Raw genomic sequence first — 17304 nt, 5'->3', positions numbered from 1 at the left:
TGTTCTAAATAATGTACTACTGTAAAAGTCAATCAATCAGTCTATCAATGTACTCACTCACTCACTCACTCACTCTGTTTGTATGTGTCTGTTTCTGTCTGTCTGTCTGTCTGTCTGCCTCTTTCTTTCTCTTTCTCTCTTTCTCTCTCTAGCTCTTTCTTTCTCTCTCTATCTATCCGTCTGTCTCTCTGCTTATCTGTCCGTTCGTCTATGTCCATCTTTCGCTCTGTCTGTTTGTCTGTCCATTTTTACAGACTCTATTGGTAATCATTTTAAACGAAATTTTGATTTTATATTTTTAAGGGGTGATCCATTGCAAAAGCTACCCAGGGGTTCAGATGCACCAGACACTACTGCTGACGTGGCAAACCCTCCATCTGTTCAGACGTCATACAAATCGGTTACTACTTCGTTTAAGATGGCAGAGCCAACACAGCAGAATAAAAAAACTGAGCGCTCAATTATGACGAAGAAGACAACGCATCAAAACATCATTAAAACCTCTCAACAAAAGCACACCAACTTTATGATGCCCGGAAGACCAAACCAACAACAGGAACCGCAAGCATTTAACCAAATCCACCAAAATTTTTATGGGGGGTCACAGGGGACCCAACAACCTATCGATAATCGATCCGTCACCCCGCAAGCAGTTCATCCCGATCAAAATTTAATTCAACAGCAGAGAATCACTCATCAGAGTAATGTCACGCAATTTACTCAGGATCAGCATAATCATGTAACAACCACCGAAACAAAAGTTCACCATACCTATATGGGTCCCCTAGAGCCACATCAACCATTGGCTGGTACAAAGCCAAAGGTCGCTAGTCACCTACCTTTGCGACCACCGCCACCTTTAATTGCTGCCAAACCGCAGCCGTTTAAATCACCATCTGTGTCGCCCATGCCACCGAGTTCTCCAGTTTCTTTTCCCGTAGAAGACAAAGAGAACGTTTCTCCTGCTGATTCTAGCTCCAATATAAACATACCCAAATTTAATGTGGTTAACCTAAAAAACGTGGTTAATAGGCCATGGGGTGAGGTGCATTTAGATGAATTACATATTCCTTTGCCTAATTATCAATCAAAATTGCAGACTGTTCCTAAAAGAGACACGTCACCAACTGTGGAAAAGAAAACAATTGTCATTCCTGAAATGACGATCCAGCCATTAACTGAGGAGGAACTTATGGCGAAAAAACTGGCCGGGAAACAACCTGATTATTATGAAGAGATTAAAGATGACGAAAATTTGATTGTACCTATTTTTGTTGAAGATCGTCCACACCTACCCGTATTTGGCCCCCCTGTGGTATATGGTCTCAACCCAGCTTTGGTGCCGTTTCAACAGAAGAGTGTTGAAGAAGAGAGTGTAGCGTCTGAAGCAAGTTCTGGCTCCAAGAAGAGTAAGTATTTAATCAGTTCAATGTTCTTGTTTTTAGAAAAGAAACATAAAGTATAAACTCTTTTTCTGAAACTACTAAATATTTTGTAAATTTTAAACCCCAATAAAGGAGCATCAAGCGATTGAAGAAAGGTCCAGCTGTGAGTTAAAACAGAACGCTATATGGTTACTTAAAAGAATCGTACATGCTAGATATACTTACTGAAGAGAGCACTCAACTCGAAAATATGGCAAATCTCACTGTATAACATCACATTGAACATACAGATATATCAAGGAGAAATTTCATTTATGTGTGTTTGCGTATGTAAGTATGTATGTGCGTGTAAATATGTGCACCTATGTATGCGCAATCATTTTGGATCCTATATACACACATGTATTTACATAGACATATGTCTGTGTGTGTTTCTATATTGTATAAATATATTCGAGGTGTGATCAATAAGTATACAGACTGTTGCCATAGTAAGGAAGATAAAGCGTACAGAGTGAAGCAGCTTGGCACAGATAGACCTTGAATTCTGCTGTGCATGCGCACTAAGTTTTAACGTCCTAGCTTACACTGTTTACAGAAGTGCTTGGAAGTAACGTATGTAGCATGTTATCGTCATATTGATCAAGAGACAGAAAGTTGTCATGGCGATACCTGCTCAGAGGCAGAAAGTGTATGGAGAGGAGTGTATGAGCCCCACACAAGTATACGAATGTTTCAGAAGTTTCCAAGATGGCCGAAAAATGTCAATAGTGACGGACATTTTGGGAGACCCGCAACCAGCAGAACCAAGAAAAACATAGCAGATGTGCGTGCAGCTGTGAGTGGAAATCGTCGAATCACCATCCGTGAGTTATCAAAGGATGTGTGGATTTGTTACACTTGGGTATGAGACGCATGTCTGCCAAGTTTGTGCTCAAGCTGCTTTCAGCTGACCAAAAAACACTCGGGTTTCCGTTGCATAAGATCTCCTTGATTGTGTCGAAAACGATGAAAACTTTTTGAAATCTTTGCGTAGGCCTCTGAGTAGGTATCGCCAAGCTTTTGGCAATATTTGATATAGATTCTCTGCTCAACTTTCTCTGTCATCGTCAATGCGACGATCACACGATACACGCCTTCCTTCCAAGTGCTGCTGTAAACAGCAGATGTGAGCTAGAACGTTAAGACATAGTGCGCATGCACAGAATAGTTCAAGGTCAATCTGTGTCAATTGGCTTTTGCTCTGCGTGCTTTAGCCTCGTTACTTTGGCAATAGTCCGGATACTTATTGTTCAGGCCACGTATGTGTGTGTGTGTGTGTATGAACATACATGTATACACGTACAGATCTAGTAATATTTTCTTATAATAGCAAGAAATTATAAAATTTGTGAGGGAAAGCACGGTCGGACAATCCAATTTTTTAAATCTTATCGAAGTTACATAAGAGGAAAATCAAACCCGAACTTAAACAAAATGGAAATAAAAAGAAAGGGGAATCGGTATAAATATAGAAAAGCATTTAGTTCGATGCTGTACATTTCCTAAAAAAAATTGAAGTCTGGAGTTAAGTAACAACAATACCAACAAATGCTGACCATCTCTCAAGATTTTTGTGCGACAACCAGCACGGAGTCAGTAAGGAACACAGTAAAATAACATGTAGGGTCTACACGATATAATTTTGATTCTTGCAAGAAGCGTTGTTAATATCTTTTATTTTTTATCTTTTACTTGTTTCAGTCATTAAACTGCGGCCATGCTGGAGCACGGCCTTGAGGAATTTTTAGTCGAATGTATCGATCCAGGAACTAGTATTTTTTTTAAAGACTGGTACTTATTCTATCGGACTCTTTGGTCGAAACGCTAAGTTACACGGGCGTAAATACACCAGTGTCAGTTGTCAAGTGGTGTGGGGGACACACACGTACACATACATACATAATACATACATACATATATATATATATATGTGTGTATATATTATATATATATATATATATATATATATATAAAAGAATATATATATATATATATATATATATATAAAAGAATATATATATATATATATTATATATATATATATATATATATATAAAAGAATATATATATATATAATATATATATATATATAAAAGAATATATATATATATATATATATATATATATATAAAAGAATATATATATATATATATATATAATATATATATATAAAAGAATATATATATATATATATATAATATATATATATATATATATATATATAAAAGATATATATATATATATATATATATATATATATATATATATATATAAAAGAATATATATATATATATATATATATATATATATATATATATATATATATATATATAAAAGAAAATATATATAATATATATATATATATATATATATATATAGTTAATCCAAACATGAAAACACCAAGAGAAAACACAACAACGCGAGAACATGGAACAAATATAGTATTATTGGACGCTCAGGAAGGAAGGGAAGAAGGAGGGTTTTACGTTTCGAGCGGAGCTCTTCGTCAGAAACATAGGAAAAGGAAAGATCCAGAGAAGGGAAGACACGTATGTATATGTATATGATATGTACATATGTATATAACTATAGACACACGTACTCACACGCATTTACGTATGCATATATATGCGCGTGTATGCATGTACGTAGAAATATACGTAACTTTGTCATTCGGGCTAGCAACTTTACTTATATTTGACAGTAACTTTAGGATTAAAGATATTCAATGTAACATTACAAAAAAGAAACGCAAATTAAAAATGTGGTAAGTAAAAGGTGACCACTTGGCTCAATGACAAACATTATTTAAATCGTATTAAACATGTAAAGGAAGAGACTGTAACATATTTCTATCTTATTTGACCTCTTCAGCAAGTGTAGACTACAATGTATACACTGAAGATGCCATGGCATTCTCATTAAGTAGATGTTAAAATACTGTACACTGGTAAGTGTGGAAAATTAGTGTATTTAAAATAACATATCACTGAGGTTAATCTCTTAGGGACGCTTTCTGCATTACAAACAGTTGTTAATTAACCTGAGTGATATTTTTTCTTTGCAAATATGCTAAATTTTCTCACTTCGTGTGTGATATAGTGTTTTTCGCATACTTACTTCAGTGAAGTTCAGGTTTCACTGATGAGTTAAAAAAGAAAAAAAACTGAAAAGTATGGAGTTGTCTCCCGTGTTTGCCGATATGAATAACATATCAGTCATTGAACCCCTGTAATCTTTTGCTCACTACATGTTTCGAATTACGTTTTTTTTTATTCTCAGTATATTATTCTTTGTGCGCACGCATGCACGCACGCACGCACGCACACACACACACACACACACACACACACACACACACACACACACACACCACACACACACACACACATTCATATACATATGTGTGTGTGTGAATACATACATACATAAATACATATATATATATATATATTATATATATATATATATATACACAGACACAAATATGCATACATACAACACACACATTACATACATACATACACACACACATAAATATATGCGTATGTCTATAAGTGTACATATATACCTGCATACATAGCTATATGTGTGTATGTATATATTTACATACATATATGAATACATACATACATATTTTCATTCATATTTAGGAATACTTAACTATACTTTGTCGTGCAGATGACGCCCTCGAATAATTAACGTCAATGAATATTTTTTTCATTTGTTAATTTAGTGGAAAGTGATTCTGTTTTAATGCTTTATTAACACACTCACCGGTTCGATTTCAACTCAGAAAAAAAAAGATAATAAATAAGTAAATGAGTGGAAATCGAACCTGTGAGTGTGTTAATTAATAAGGCATTAAAACAGAATGTCTCTCCCCCAGACACAATATGATATGCTTCAACACACGAATTCACATATAGAATCTTGCAAACCAAATACAAAACCGAAATTTTGTAGGAGTTAAATTAAAAAAATTTTATTGGGTAAAATCTAAGAATGTTCTTGAAAAACTAATGCCATTTCCGATATTCAGCAACAATTAAGTATTTCCCGCTTGGACAACTAGCAACTAAAACAACAAACACTTAGTTAAACTACGGGTTATTTTAGGCCCACCTGTCGAAATTTCAACCCCTTTAATAATCCCATTAATCAAAGTGTCACTTAAACGTGTACATGTATTTTTTAGGTAGATGCTTATAGCTATGCATTATTATAACATGTTAATTGCCAGGAGAGTTTCATTTTCGAAGACCACCGTTTATCACTAAATAAGTGCGCTATGTGTCGCTGTCGACAGGCATGTTATAGAATACAGCTTATGTGGAGGCGCGTGGCTTAAAAACATATGTACTGCGGTCGATCGTTTGACTAAACCCTTCGTGGATGTTCCCTAGCATGGTTAACTGCTGTTCAATGACTGAAACACTTAAAAGATAAAGTGATTACATTGCATTATTGTATTATCTAGTTAGTGTTAGATACACTGTTGAAGCAAGGCAAATAGTTGTAATTGTTAATATTTTTCTTTGTGAAGTTATTATTCAGTTGGCTGTCTCAAAGTTGTTCCAGTCGCACTCTTTAAAGGATTAACTAACCTTTCCACGGGGATAAAAAACAAACAAACAAAAGTTTACTGCTGGGTTTTTGAAAATATGAGAAAAATATGTTGTATCGTGGGAGTGTTATTGTGTCAATAATAAACGCAAATCTGCTCCGAATCCTTCCGGATTGCTGTGCCATTTCCTCAAGGTCTCCTTCAGAAGAAGAATAGGAGGAGAGAGAGTATGTGATTCATGAGATGGTAAGTAACGACTAATGGACATTGGCAAACAACTCATTGATTGATTAACTGACGGATTAAGCGAGCAATCGAATAGTTAGTTGGTTAAATAACCAACCAATTGACTAACTAATAATATAGAAGTGAAATTGAACCAGTGCGTGTGTTTATTATTGGTGCAATGATCCTCTCATGATACAACAAAATTTTTTCAGCACACAAGTTCATATTAGGAATCTTGCTTAACAAATACAAAAACGAAATATATTAGTCTCAAATGGAAATTGAATCTTACTACATGTTACAATTTTAGTTAGAATTATGTCTTGAGATGTAATGGGCAGTGACCATTGAGAAGATATTTATTAAAATCAGTATTTTTATCAACTGATATATGTTGTTTATTAGGTTTCACCTGGGATCATCTATTGCAGCTATGGTAAATACTTTACAGCAACAAGCTATTCATAATTTGTAATAATAACTTTGAAAAAATGGTTAAAAGAAGGATAAATATTCATATATACGTTTGCTACAAGTGTAATATGATTAGATTCTTGGTCTTCCTTATAAGAGTAGTTCACAAAAATATTAAATAAACCTCGAATCTATCTATCAGAGCTTAATCTACAAGGCACAAATAAATCATACACAAATGAGAAACAACTTATCTCCCTTTACGACATAACGTCTTGTACAAAAGAAAAGTTACCTACAGGAACGATACAAGTTAACACCCACATGATTTTAACTCAGGACAGTGAGAACTCGAGATAGGTTCTAAGCCAAGTGGCTATTTGTATATTATCCTATACTGTTGCAATTATGCGTCTGCCGTGTCTTTTGAATTGAAGGATTACTTCGTGTTAAAGATATAGTTCGTGATTGATTTATAAAAACCTAAAATCACTATCATTTTCCTGTCATTTTTGTTCAATTTACGCAGTTGAATGATGTATTCTGATTTTATTTTGATTGTTGTTTATATTTGTTATTTCTATTTTTTTGTTTTCACTTTTTGAATTCTTGTCAGTTGTAATTATATTTTGATCACGTTGATTCTCAATTTTCTTTTTAAATCTCAAAAGCGAGCCAACGTGGAAAAAGTGAAAAAATAATAGCTATGGAAACCCAGCTACGAAATAATACACACCACATGCTTTTTACGCTGCCCAAATTTCTTTATTTCAGGCAGTTTCACAATGGATAGCAGGAAACGTAAGCCAACATCTATATTGAACATTAATCTTTCATTTATTTTCTAACATTGAATGATTTTTTCTTCTTTTAGCTTCATCTAATAAGTTGCTAATGAAAGGTGAACGAACAAACCATTTAACAAGGATGTCACATATTTAGTGATAAAAGATCAATCAGTTAAATTCATCAGTGATACAAGCAATAATAGCAATACATACGTATAATCACATGTTGATAACATTCCTTATTTTGATTATAAAGCTGTGCTGTAAAAATCTTCAGTGATAATCAAATATATCAGATAGACATTCAACTAATATTGCTTATTAAATTTAAGTTTTATTTCATTCAAACTAGCAGAAGTGGATAACAATAAATTTCGAGTTGGAGTCAACATATCTAAACCATTTTCCTAATTATTAATATAATCATAGTCTAAATATTTTTCGTCACATTACAGCGGCAATAACTCATTTCAGCTCTGTTGTAAAATACCATCAACACATCTGAGAACGTATCTTCCATCACATCTGTTTTACCCCACGACTCTCGCTAAATTCCTCAGAAAAGCACAAATGAGTCTACCTTCACCCTTATAAACCGAAGAAGCATTGTACCTTAGAATGAAATCCCCGTTTTATTAGGATTATAGTGAGAATATGTGGCAAATTGATAGAGCCGTTAGGGCGTCCGATTGATTACTTGGGGTTATTTGTTCTGGCTTTCTGCTCTCCGAGTTTAAGTCCCGCCGAGACCATATGTGTCTTTCAGCCTTTCGAGGTTGATAAGTAAAGTACCAGTTCATATCGGTGGATTAGTGGAATTTAGAGCATTAGACAGGGTGCCTTTTGATATCTGTTCCGGCTCTGTGAGTTCTGAGTACAAAATTCCACGTGTAGTACTTTTCTGAGTGTAATAATAATAATAATCCTTTCTACTATAGACACAAAGCCTAGGATTTTGGGGTAGGGTGCTAGTCGATTGCATCGTTCCCACTGCTTGACTGGTGCCTAATTTATCGACCCCGAAAGGATGAAAGGGAAAGTCAATCTTTGCGGAATTTGAACTCAGGATGTATAGACGGTCGAAATACCGCCAAGCATTTTGTCCGGTATGTTAACGAATCTATCGACTTAATAATAAATAGCTTCATACCCCTCCATAAGGCACAGAACTCAAAATAAACTTCATTCTTATTGAGTAGGGTCAATATAAGCGCACAAAATTTCAACAGATAGCAATGATGATTCTGTATGGATTAAGATTCCATTTAAATGGTTCTGCCATTTGTGGTTTCGTCCGATTGTACTTGTAATCGAATCTAATTGTTTCTCTTGACCTCTACGAGGGCGTGACACACTCTGTTTAATAGTAGCTTAACTACAAATAGCAAACTTTGGCGCAGACCTACTATAATTTGATATAGGGTGCTTCTATGTGATCGGTCGACCTGTTAGAAACAGTAACCAAAATTTATTTGATGCTAAAACATACCATTTTCAAACAGGCAAGACGCTTTGCAAAATGTAGTCCCAGATACATTATGCCTGAGTAAAAATGGACTGGTCACTGCTGGAACTTATTAGATAATACATCTCCAGCAGGGCTGATAAGAGATGGGGTAGCAACAAGGACCATATTTGAAAAAGTAGTCCTAAATATACTATGATTGAAAAAAAGGCGAGACGATTACAATGAAAAATTTTTGATTGTGGGTATTCTCCGTTAGGGCTGATCGGGAGATAAATAACAACAACAACAGCAACAACAGAAGTAACACTCAATAGATTGTTCGAGAATCGTACAGAAATAAGTAACCTCAATACTGTTACCTAATTGCAATTTCTGTTGGCAGAATTCGCAAAATTGACAATATTAATGCTCTTGGAAATGGAATAGTCCTTGTGGTGTCCCATTCATCTTCCATTAAAATATAGAACGTTCTTATATATAGCTTCTATTCAGCACAATCTAAATAAATAAGAAAAAGCAAACAAATATAAATGAAGCGCAATGTTAAAACAGTTATGCTCTACCACGCACTAGCTAACGATAGGTTAGGTCTATAGAAATTTATCTTTAATCTAAATATCCTTCTATTATGTTGAAGCACTACCAAACAGTTGCTTTGCATTAAAAATGTGTTGGTACATCGTAAATTATTCCATTCCATTACCATGCAATCAATCGTATTACTGAAAGATATACGTATAAACAGCATTTCTCTGCAATAATTTTAAAGCAACAACACACGCTTAATACAAGTTGCATGCATCTGTCATAAAATATTTAGCCTTGTTACATATGCAACAACCTGCTTTGTGGTAAAACTGCAACTTCTCTGCGCAATTGCGTTGTCCCTGCTCCAGCTGCTTTAAAACTAAGTTGCAATATCACAGCTATGCTCTTCCCCGATATTGTCCTGCCATTATTAACTGCACACATTTCAAGGCGTATCATTCCAATTGCTTTGTTGCTGTGTAATACTGCTTTGTTGTTGCGCAATACAACTTTTTACAGTGTTGCAATTCACCCACAACATCATCATATCGGTGAATTCTTCTCCTTATTCCTTCTTGCCTCTTTCTATGTACGCTTACGTTACGAGCATTTCCTTTCTTTTCACATGTATACTGATAAACACACATATACACATTTACGTAAATAAAGTAATATTGTATTAAGAAATGACGTTTACGTAGAATAAAAATAACTAAGGGAGTCCTAAAGCCCATTACAGCATACTGTATAGTAAGGTCTTCATTTCTATGCATGTATACCTAGAGCAATATGGTTTAGGGGAACAACTGCTTCGCTGAAGTAACAGTTGAAATGCATTTCCCTTTTGCAATGCCCCCACTAAATTACAGTATTGGCACTTTATGTCGTTTGAAGTTGTGCACTTTTATACGAACCCAGCATAATACTTGTTGCAAGGTACGGACTACCTATCAGATGCAGTTATACAGACAGTTAGTTAATCCATCAGATTTTCTGTTTAAAGATAGCAACATCTAAATGCCTTTATAAATTTTCTTAGTCTAAGTTCAACGCAATCATCATACCCGCAAGGTCTTATATTTTGAAAGTATAGGATACAAAGAAAAGCAAAAGCAGCTGTAAGCAAAGCGTTATATGCTGATAGCCAAGAGAGAAACGTTGATGATAAATAGTGCAATAGATAAAGGTCTTAATTCATGCTGTTATTCAATAATACTTATGAATCAAGCCAGCAGAGAAATTATCTCTCCTTCACCTGTCACGTACAAACATTGCAGACATCATGGAAGTGCAGACCTAACAAAATGTTTTAATCTATGGTTTAGCGTAAAAACTAATTCTTAGGAATGTTTTCATCTAAAATTGTTTATTGCACATAACCACTCACACACGCACGCACACAGACACACACACATATATACATATATACATTTACACATGCATATACGTACATACATGCACACATATATTTATATATACGCACGCATACACATACATCAGTAGAATCGCATATGAATAATGATCATAATCAATCGTTTTGTAGGCATGAACGTATATAAAAATTAGGATAATAATATCAATAATAATAATAATAATAATGATAATAATAATAATATAATGATGATGATGATAATAATATCAACAGCAGCAATTATAAACTTAACGCTAAGAATCAGCAACAAACTCTAATACTATAACTACTAGTAATATATAAATAAATTAAATTTAGACGTGATTAAAGGAATTATTTTGATATTATATGGAATATTTGCAGAGCGTTCATAATGCTGTTTTGGAGCGATCATAAAAGTTCAGAATACTTTCATTTATTTTTCGCTGTTTTTTTTTTATTGAAAAGTTAACATTTTTCGGTTTTTATATTGTAGATATTAGATAGTAAACTAACGCACTGAAGCATTTTAACATAAGATAAATTAAAAATAAAAGCTGTAAAATCGTTTTTCCTTATAGATGGAATAAGAACCAGTTTCATTCAAAGATCGAAAGGAGATATTAAAAAGGAAAATAAACATACAGAGTCAAACAAAATAGAAAATAATATCAAATTTAATACAAGAACCCAAACAAAACAACAAAAGTTTCATATTTATTTTTGTTTGTAACTGTTTATCGAAGCAATCTTTCTGACAATACATTCATGTTCGGCTTCTTTCACCTTTTATGATGAAATCATTCGCCACTATTGTTTTTGTTTTTAAATGATAAATTTGTCAGCCATTTTGTTTTTCAAATAACAATGCTTATGAAGTATTATTTACTTGTTTATTTCATCATTCTTTCACCGAGGTGAATTAGTGTGGCCTGTCTGATGAGATCAATCGTTGATTCATCCAATGCTGTTTTCGTTTATTTTTTAATTTCTATTCTTCTTGTATTTGTTGCTATTGCTGCTGTTGCACTATAACTTGATAAGCCACGTTATTATTAAAATATTGATCGGATTTAAAACGCACATATCTGGTTGAGAAAAATGATTTAGTCCAGACTAACATTTTTAATAAGTACAACAGTTGCGACAGACAAAAAGCAATCAGTAAATAGTTACTACGACGACGACAATAAAAACAACAGCAACAACAAACGATAACAACACTACAGCATTTCTCATTTTGCAGAAAGATGTAAAGAATTTTATTAGCATTATGTATTGATTACTTCGCACTTGAAACCTTTGTCAAATTAGCTCAATAACTTGGAAAAACCAGTCATATACATACATACAAACTGCATACAATCATACATACATATATACATTCATTCATACATGCATACATTCATACGTACGTACATACATACATACATACATACATACATACATACATAGGTACATACGTATATCTGTCTTTCTATAATGACTTTCTGTTTTGCCATGCATAACATGAGATTCGATCGCAGTGTCTTATACTAGAAGAATGAATACTAAGTTAAACCATTGGCAGTATTTAAAGTCAGAACAACGAAATGTAGAACCAAACACATTCGTGTTTTTAATTATCCAAAAGCGATAATATTAAAAGGAGTATGTCGATTGAACTACTTTTGTACTTGGCTAATGTTTATTATATTAGACCCAGCGAAATTTGAATCCAAATCTTGACTACATATTGAAAGGTATTTTCGCAGTCGCTCAACTAGTTCTGCAGTGGACTGTCCTAATGTTTTCGAATAACGGCATTAATAACCTTGGGTCATAGGAATTTATGACACCGTGATTATCAAAATCCTTCAATATGATTCGTTAAATACGAAACCAACCATATTCTAAGATGAGAGTGCTGTATAATTGAATACCGCTAAATAGGAGCCTTGCGCCTTGTATCAGAAATCAGTGTTATCAATTAAGTAAATTTTGATATCTCTTATGTGTATATATATATATATATATATATATATATATATATATATATATATATATATAAAGTTGCTCCAAAACCTGGTGTTATTAAATGTAGCTAAAACAGTGCTTAAGTAATGAGAATCGTTAAGCTCAAACAATAATATATAATAAAAAGGGTAAGAATGATTTAGAGAGTAAAAAATAAATACACTAAAACAGAACAAATAAAATATAAATTGCTTTTTCTCTGCAGTCTAAATATTATGGTATTGGTTTCCTGTGTCGAACATAGATAATTACCATAGAACACACACACACACACACACACACACACACATACACACACACACATACACACACACACACACACACACACACACACACACACACACACACACACACACACACACACACACACACACACACACACAGAATTACTGTATCAGTGAAACATTAGCAAGAATAGTTTTCAAAAAATATTCTTCTTCGACTAAGTCATTCTGAGATTTAAAAATTATTTACTTTATCTAAAACTTTTTGATATGTATTTAATTTGAAGAAGAGGAAATTTATTTATTTCTTTTCTTTTTCTATTCCCATTAAGTAGTAGAAAAGTTCTTGCGAGGATAACTTCTTAAAATCCAATTTAGTGGCGTTCCAGTATTTAATTTATCATGCCTGATCGATTTCTGCCCCTGTCAACAGTAATTATTCTAATGTTTAATTTACAATAAAATTACTCGGAGATTTCTTTTTGTACATTTTTTGGCTTTCCAAAAACTAATCCTGTCTGTCCTAATTACTCCACAGTAAAAACAAAGCAATTTTAATTTTAGTTCACTGCCTAATTACAAAATGTCTTTTCACAAAAACCCTGTGAAGACAATTAATTAGTTTCAGTTCTTATCTTGATGTAGACCTGTATTTGAATAAGATTATTAAACAATAATTAATAGATGGCTTGTTAAATTTAAAAGCTCCGGACAGACTGAAAACTATAAAATAGAATTATATAGAAAAAAAAAACGAAAAAAAAAATGAATTAACTCACTCGTTTATGTCAAGATCAAGAATTATCGAATTGACAATTAAGAAGGATATCAAAAACAGTAGAAATGACCCAAATCAACTGACCCAAAATCTTTCTATAATAACTTTCATTTATCACAGTACATATATTCTGCTTCAAGTTTAATGTACGACGCTGTAAGTAAAATTCCGTTTATCCACCACTGTTTTCTCTTGCATTGATGCAAGACAGAAGAACGAATATCATGATGCCTCATGGTCAGTGGCCTAGTGGTAAGGGTGTTGCACTCACGATCACAAGACCGTGGTTTCTATTCCCGGACTAAGCGGTGCGTTGTGTCCCTCAGCGAAATGCTTTATTTCACGATCGGTTTCATGGAGTGAGAGAGTCAAAGTACAGCGCAAAGTTTTGTTTTTCTGATGACTATAAATAAATGATTCGTCCAACTTGTTCTGTAAGAAAATACCGAACACTCACCTATCGTCTCCGATATATATATATATAATGTGTGTGTGTGTGAGTATATATATATATATATATATATATATATATATATATATGTATACATAAATATATGTATGTATATATATATATATGTATACATAAATATATGTATGTATATATATATATATATATATATATATATATATATATAATATATATATATATATGAATATTTATGTTTGTCTAGATTAGCATTGAATTTCGGCCAAAAACTTCAAAAATTAATGCTCTTCGCCTGACTCCATCGAAATATGCAGAAAAGCAAAAGAGACACATAGACCGAAGCCGCTCGACACACTAGAAATAGAAGTAAACATTTTAAAAGAATATGGAAATGGCCACTAAATAGAATACGTTTTATTATAAGTACTAATTAGGTGCTATTCCGGGCCTGAACACCAAATGTAATGACTAGCAGGTACAAGGAAAAACATAAATAATTTATATATTCCATAACAAATAGTGTTTCTGTTTTTTATGTCACTTCGACTTCGATGTTATACTTATTAACATCATTAAAACATAAGTAGATGTATAGTTACTAATTTCGCAACTTCATGATCCGGCTGATTTCTATGCATACGCGCAGGAACGTGTGCAATATTTATATTGCCAACAACCTTAACTTCATCAGTAGTGTGTGAACGGAAATTACTCGAAGGAAATTGTCTGGGCACCTAATCGTGTGTGTGTGTATGCATATACATATGTTTACACGCACATACACATGCACATATGCGCAATTCTTTATTAAGAAGGAATCTCGAAACAAATTTAGCTTTATATAAATATTTAGGCGTGGCTGTGTAGTAAGAAGCTTGCTTTCCGATCACATGGTTCTAGGTTCAATCCCACTGCGTGGCTCCTTGGTCAGGTGTCTTCTACTATAACCTCGGGCCGACGAGACGGAAACCGAAAAAAAGCCAGTCGTATTTATATAATTTATATATATATATATATATATATAATGTGTGTGTGTGTATAGTTGAAGTTTATAAAGGAGCAAAAGATGAAGACATTTGTATGAACAACAAGCGAGTATATTAGATTGACGCTGGGAGAAAAGGAAAAGGTCTCCTACGTTTCGAGCATACGTTCTTCAACAGAAAGAAATAGAGAAAATAAACAGAGAGAATTAAAAAAAAGTGTAGAGTTCAGCGGTCCGGCATGACGAATCGTTCTCTCTCTGCTTACTTTCTCGTATTCCTTTCTGTTGAAGAGCGTAGGTTCGAAACGTAAAATACTTTTCCCTTTTTCCTGAGCGTCAAACTAATACACTTGCTTGCTGTTCATACACCTGTCTTCGTCTTGTGTCTGTGAGTGTGCGAATGTGTATTTGTGTCTGTGTTTGTCCCCTCATAACCGCTTGAGAACCGGTGTGTGTGTGTTTACGTCGCCGTAAATTAGCGGTTCGGTAGAGGAGACCGATAGAATAAGTACTAGACTCACAAAATAAGTCTTGGGGTCGATTTGCTCGACTAAAACCCTTCAAGGCAGTACTCCAGCATTGGCGAAGTCAAATGATTGAAACAAGTAAAAGAATAAATGAACAAGAGAATATTATGTTAAAAACACTTTGAAAAAAAAAAAAAAGAAATAGCGGACATCTACTACTGGTATTCAAAGTACGAATCTTCTGTAGTCCAAGAAAACATACTATCAATTACACTGATATAACCTTTAGGCTTTTTTTCATCGAATCTAACTTACCAGCAACGATCTTTGACGAACGTTCTAAACCAAAGCAAACCATAGAATCTTGTCCGTCCATCTTGGAAGATTTGTTCTTAACAGCAAGAATTAAGTGTTGTTTACGTTATGATACTTACGTTATGAAACAATGAAAGATATGAAATAAATAGTTTTGAAAGGTGGAACTCGAAGTAAATAGCGTTAGAGATGATAGGATGTAGAACAGTTTTAAAAACATTTTGAATTGAAAAAGTCGAAAGCTGCCCGTGGGCAACCTTGTGTTTCTTTTCTTCATTTTATTCTAAATTATCATGACGTAAAGATTATGCACACACACACTCACACACAGACATACAGACACACACACACACACAGACACACACACACACACACACACAGACACTATATGCGTACATAATTATTTATTCATTATGAATCATATACATCCTTCATACAAATAAAATACGTCTGAAATCACACTCACGAATGCATGAACATCGCCGCATGCACACGCAGATTCACCAACTAATTTTACTTTGAAACACTAAGAAAAGGCATACATATATGCTTATACACATAGTCCAACACGTGCACATATAAATATACGCCCAAACACACTTTCTCCCATAGACACAACTGTTGCCTGATTGTCTATCCATTATAGACGCGTACATATATTTACACAGGTCTAAAATTTAGGTGATTGTACCGAGAAACTGTTTCCGTTCATTGCACACCACTAACAAATATATTTGTTCCTTTTTTTTATTGCAACTGTTCAAGCTTTGCACACATAATATGCTACAGCCTAAACAACATAGAATGCTCATATTTGCAGTATAATTGTTATATTCCTATTTGTATGTCTCGCTAATGCATTTCATCGCTATTTTCTCTATTATATTTAATGTGTTGCGTTTATAATATTCCAGAATTTTATTGATAAATTCATTGTGCTTTTTTTCCCCTTCAGTTATTGATGTCTACTTTAATCTTTATCGCTTAGCAAGACATCTGCCTTTGATGTTTCATAATATATATGTATATATATATATTATATATATATAATATATATATTATATATATATATATGTGTGTGTAGATATATATATGTAGATATATATATATGTAGATATATATATATATATATGTAGATATATATATATATATATGTAGATATATATATATATATGTAGATTATATATATATATAGGTAGAGATATATATATATATATATATAATAGATATATATGTAGATATATAGATATATATGTAGATATATATATATATATATGTAGAT

General features: G+C 33.2%; 1 protein-coding gene across 3 annotated transcripts in view; it reads left to right on the top strand.

Annotated features, from left to right (window-relative positions):
- LOC115212926 overlaps nucleotides 1-17304 on the top strand; it is a 198389-nt gene that overhangs the window by 124489 nt on the left and 56596 nt on the right. For 2 of the 3 annotated variants that reach the window (XR_003881778.2, XM_029781755.2), the window contains exons 4-5: nucleotides 304-1409; nucleotides 7411-7437. Coding sequence is in view for 2 of the 3 variants with exons in the window: in XM_029781755.2 (XP_029637615.1) it covers nucleotides 304-1409; nucleotides 7411-7437 (1133 nt within the window). In the remaining variant the exon portion in view is untranslated. The remainder of the gene's footprint in view (nucleotides 1-303; nucleotides 1410-7410; nucleotides 7438-17304) is intronic. The other variant, XM_029781756.2, reaches the window with a different exon arrangement.

Source organism: Octopus sinensis, linkage group LG6 (assembly GCF_006345805.1).
Source record: "Octopus sinensis linkage group LG6, ASM634580v1, whole genome shotgun sequence".
Lineage (NCBI taxonomy): Eukaryota > Metazoa > Mollusca > Cephalopoda > Octopoda > Octopodidae > Octopus > Octopus sinensis.
The sequence above is the reverse complement of the archived record's forward strand: the minus strand, read 5'-3'. Positions and strand labels throughout refer to the sequence as shown.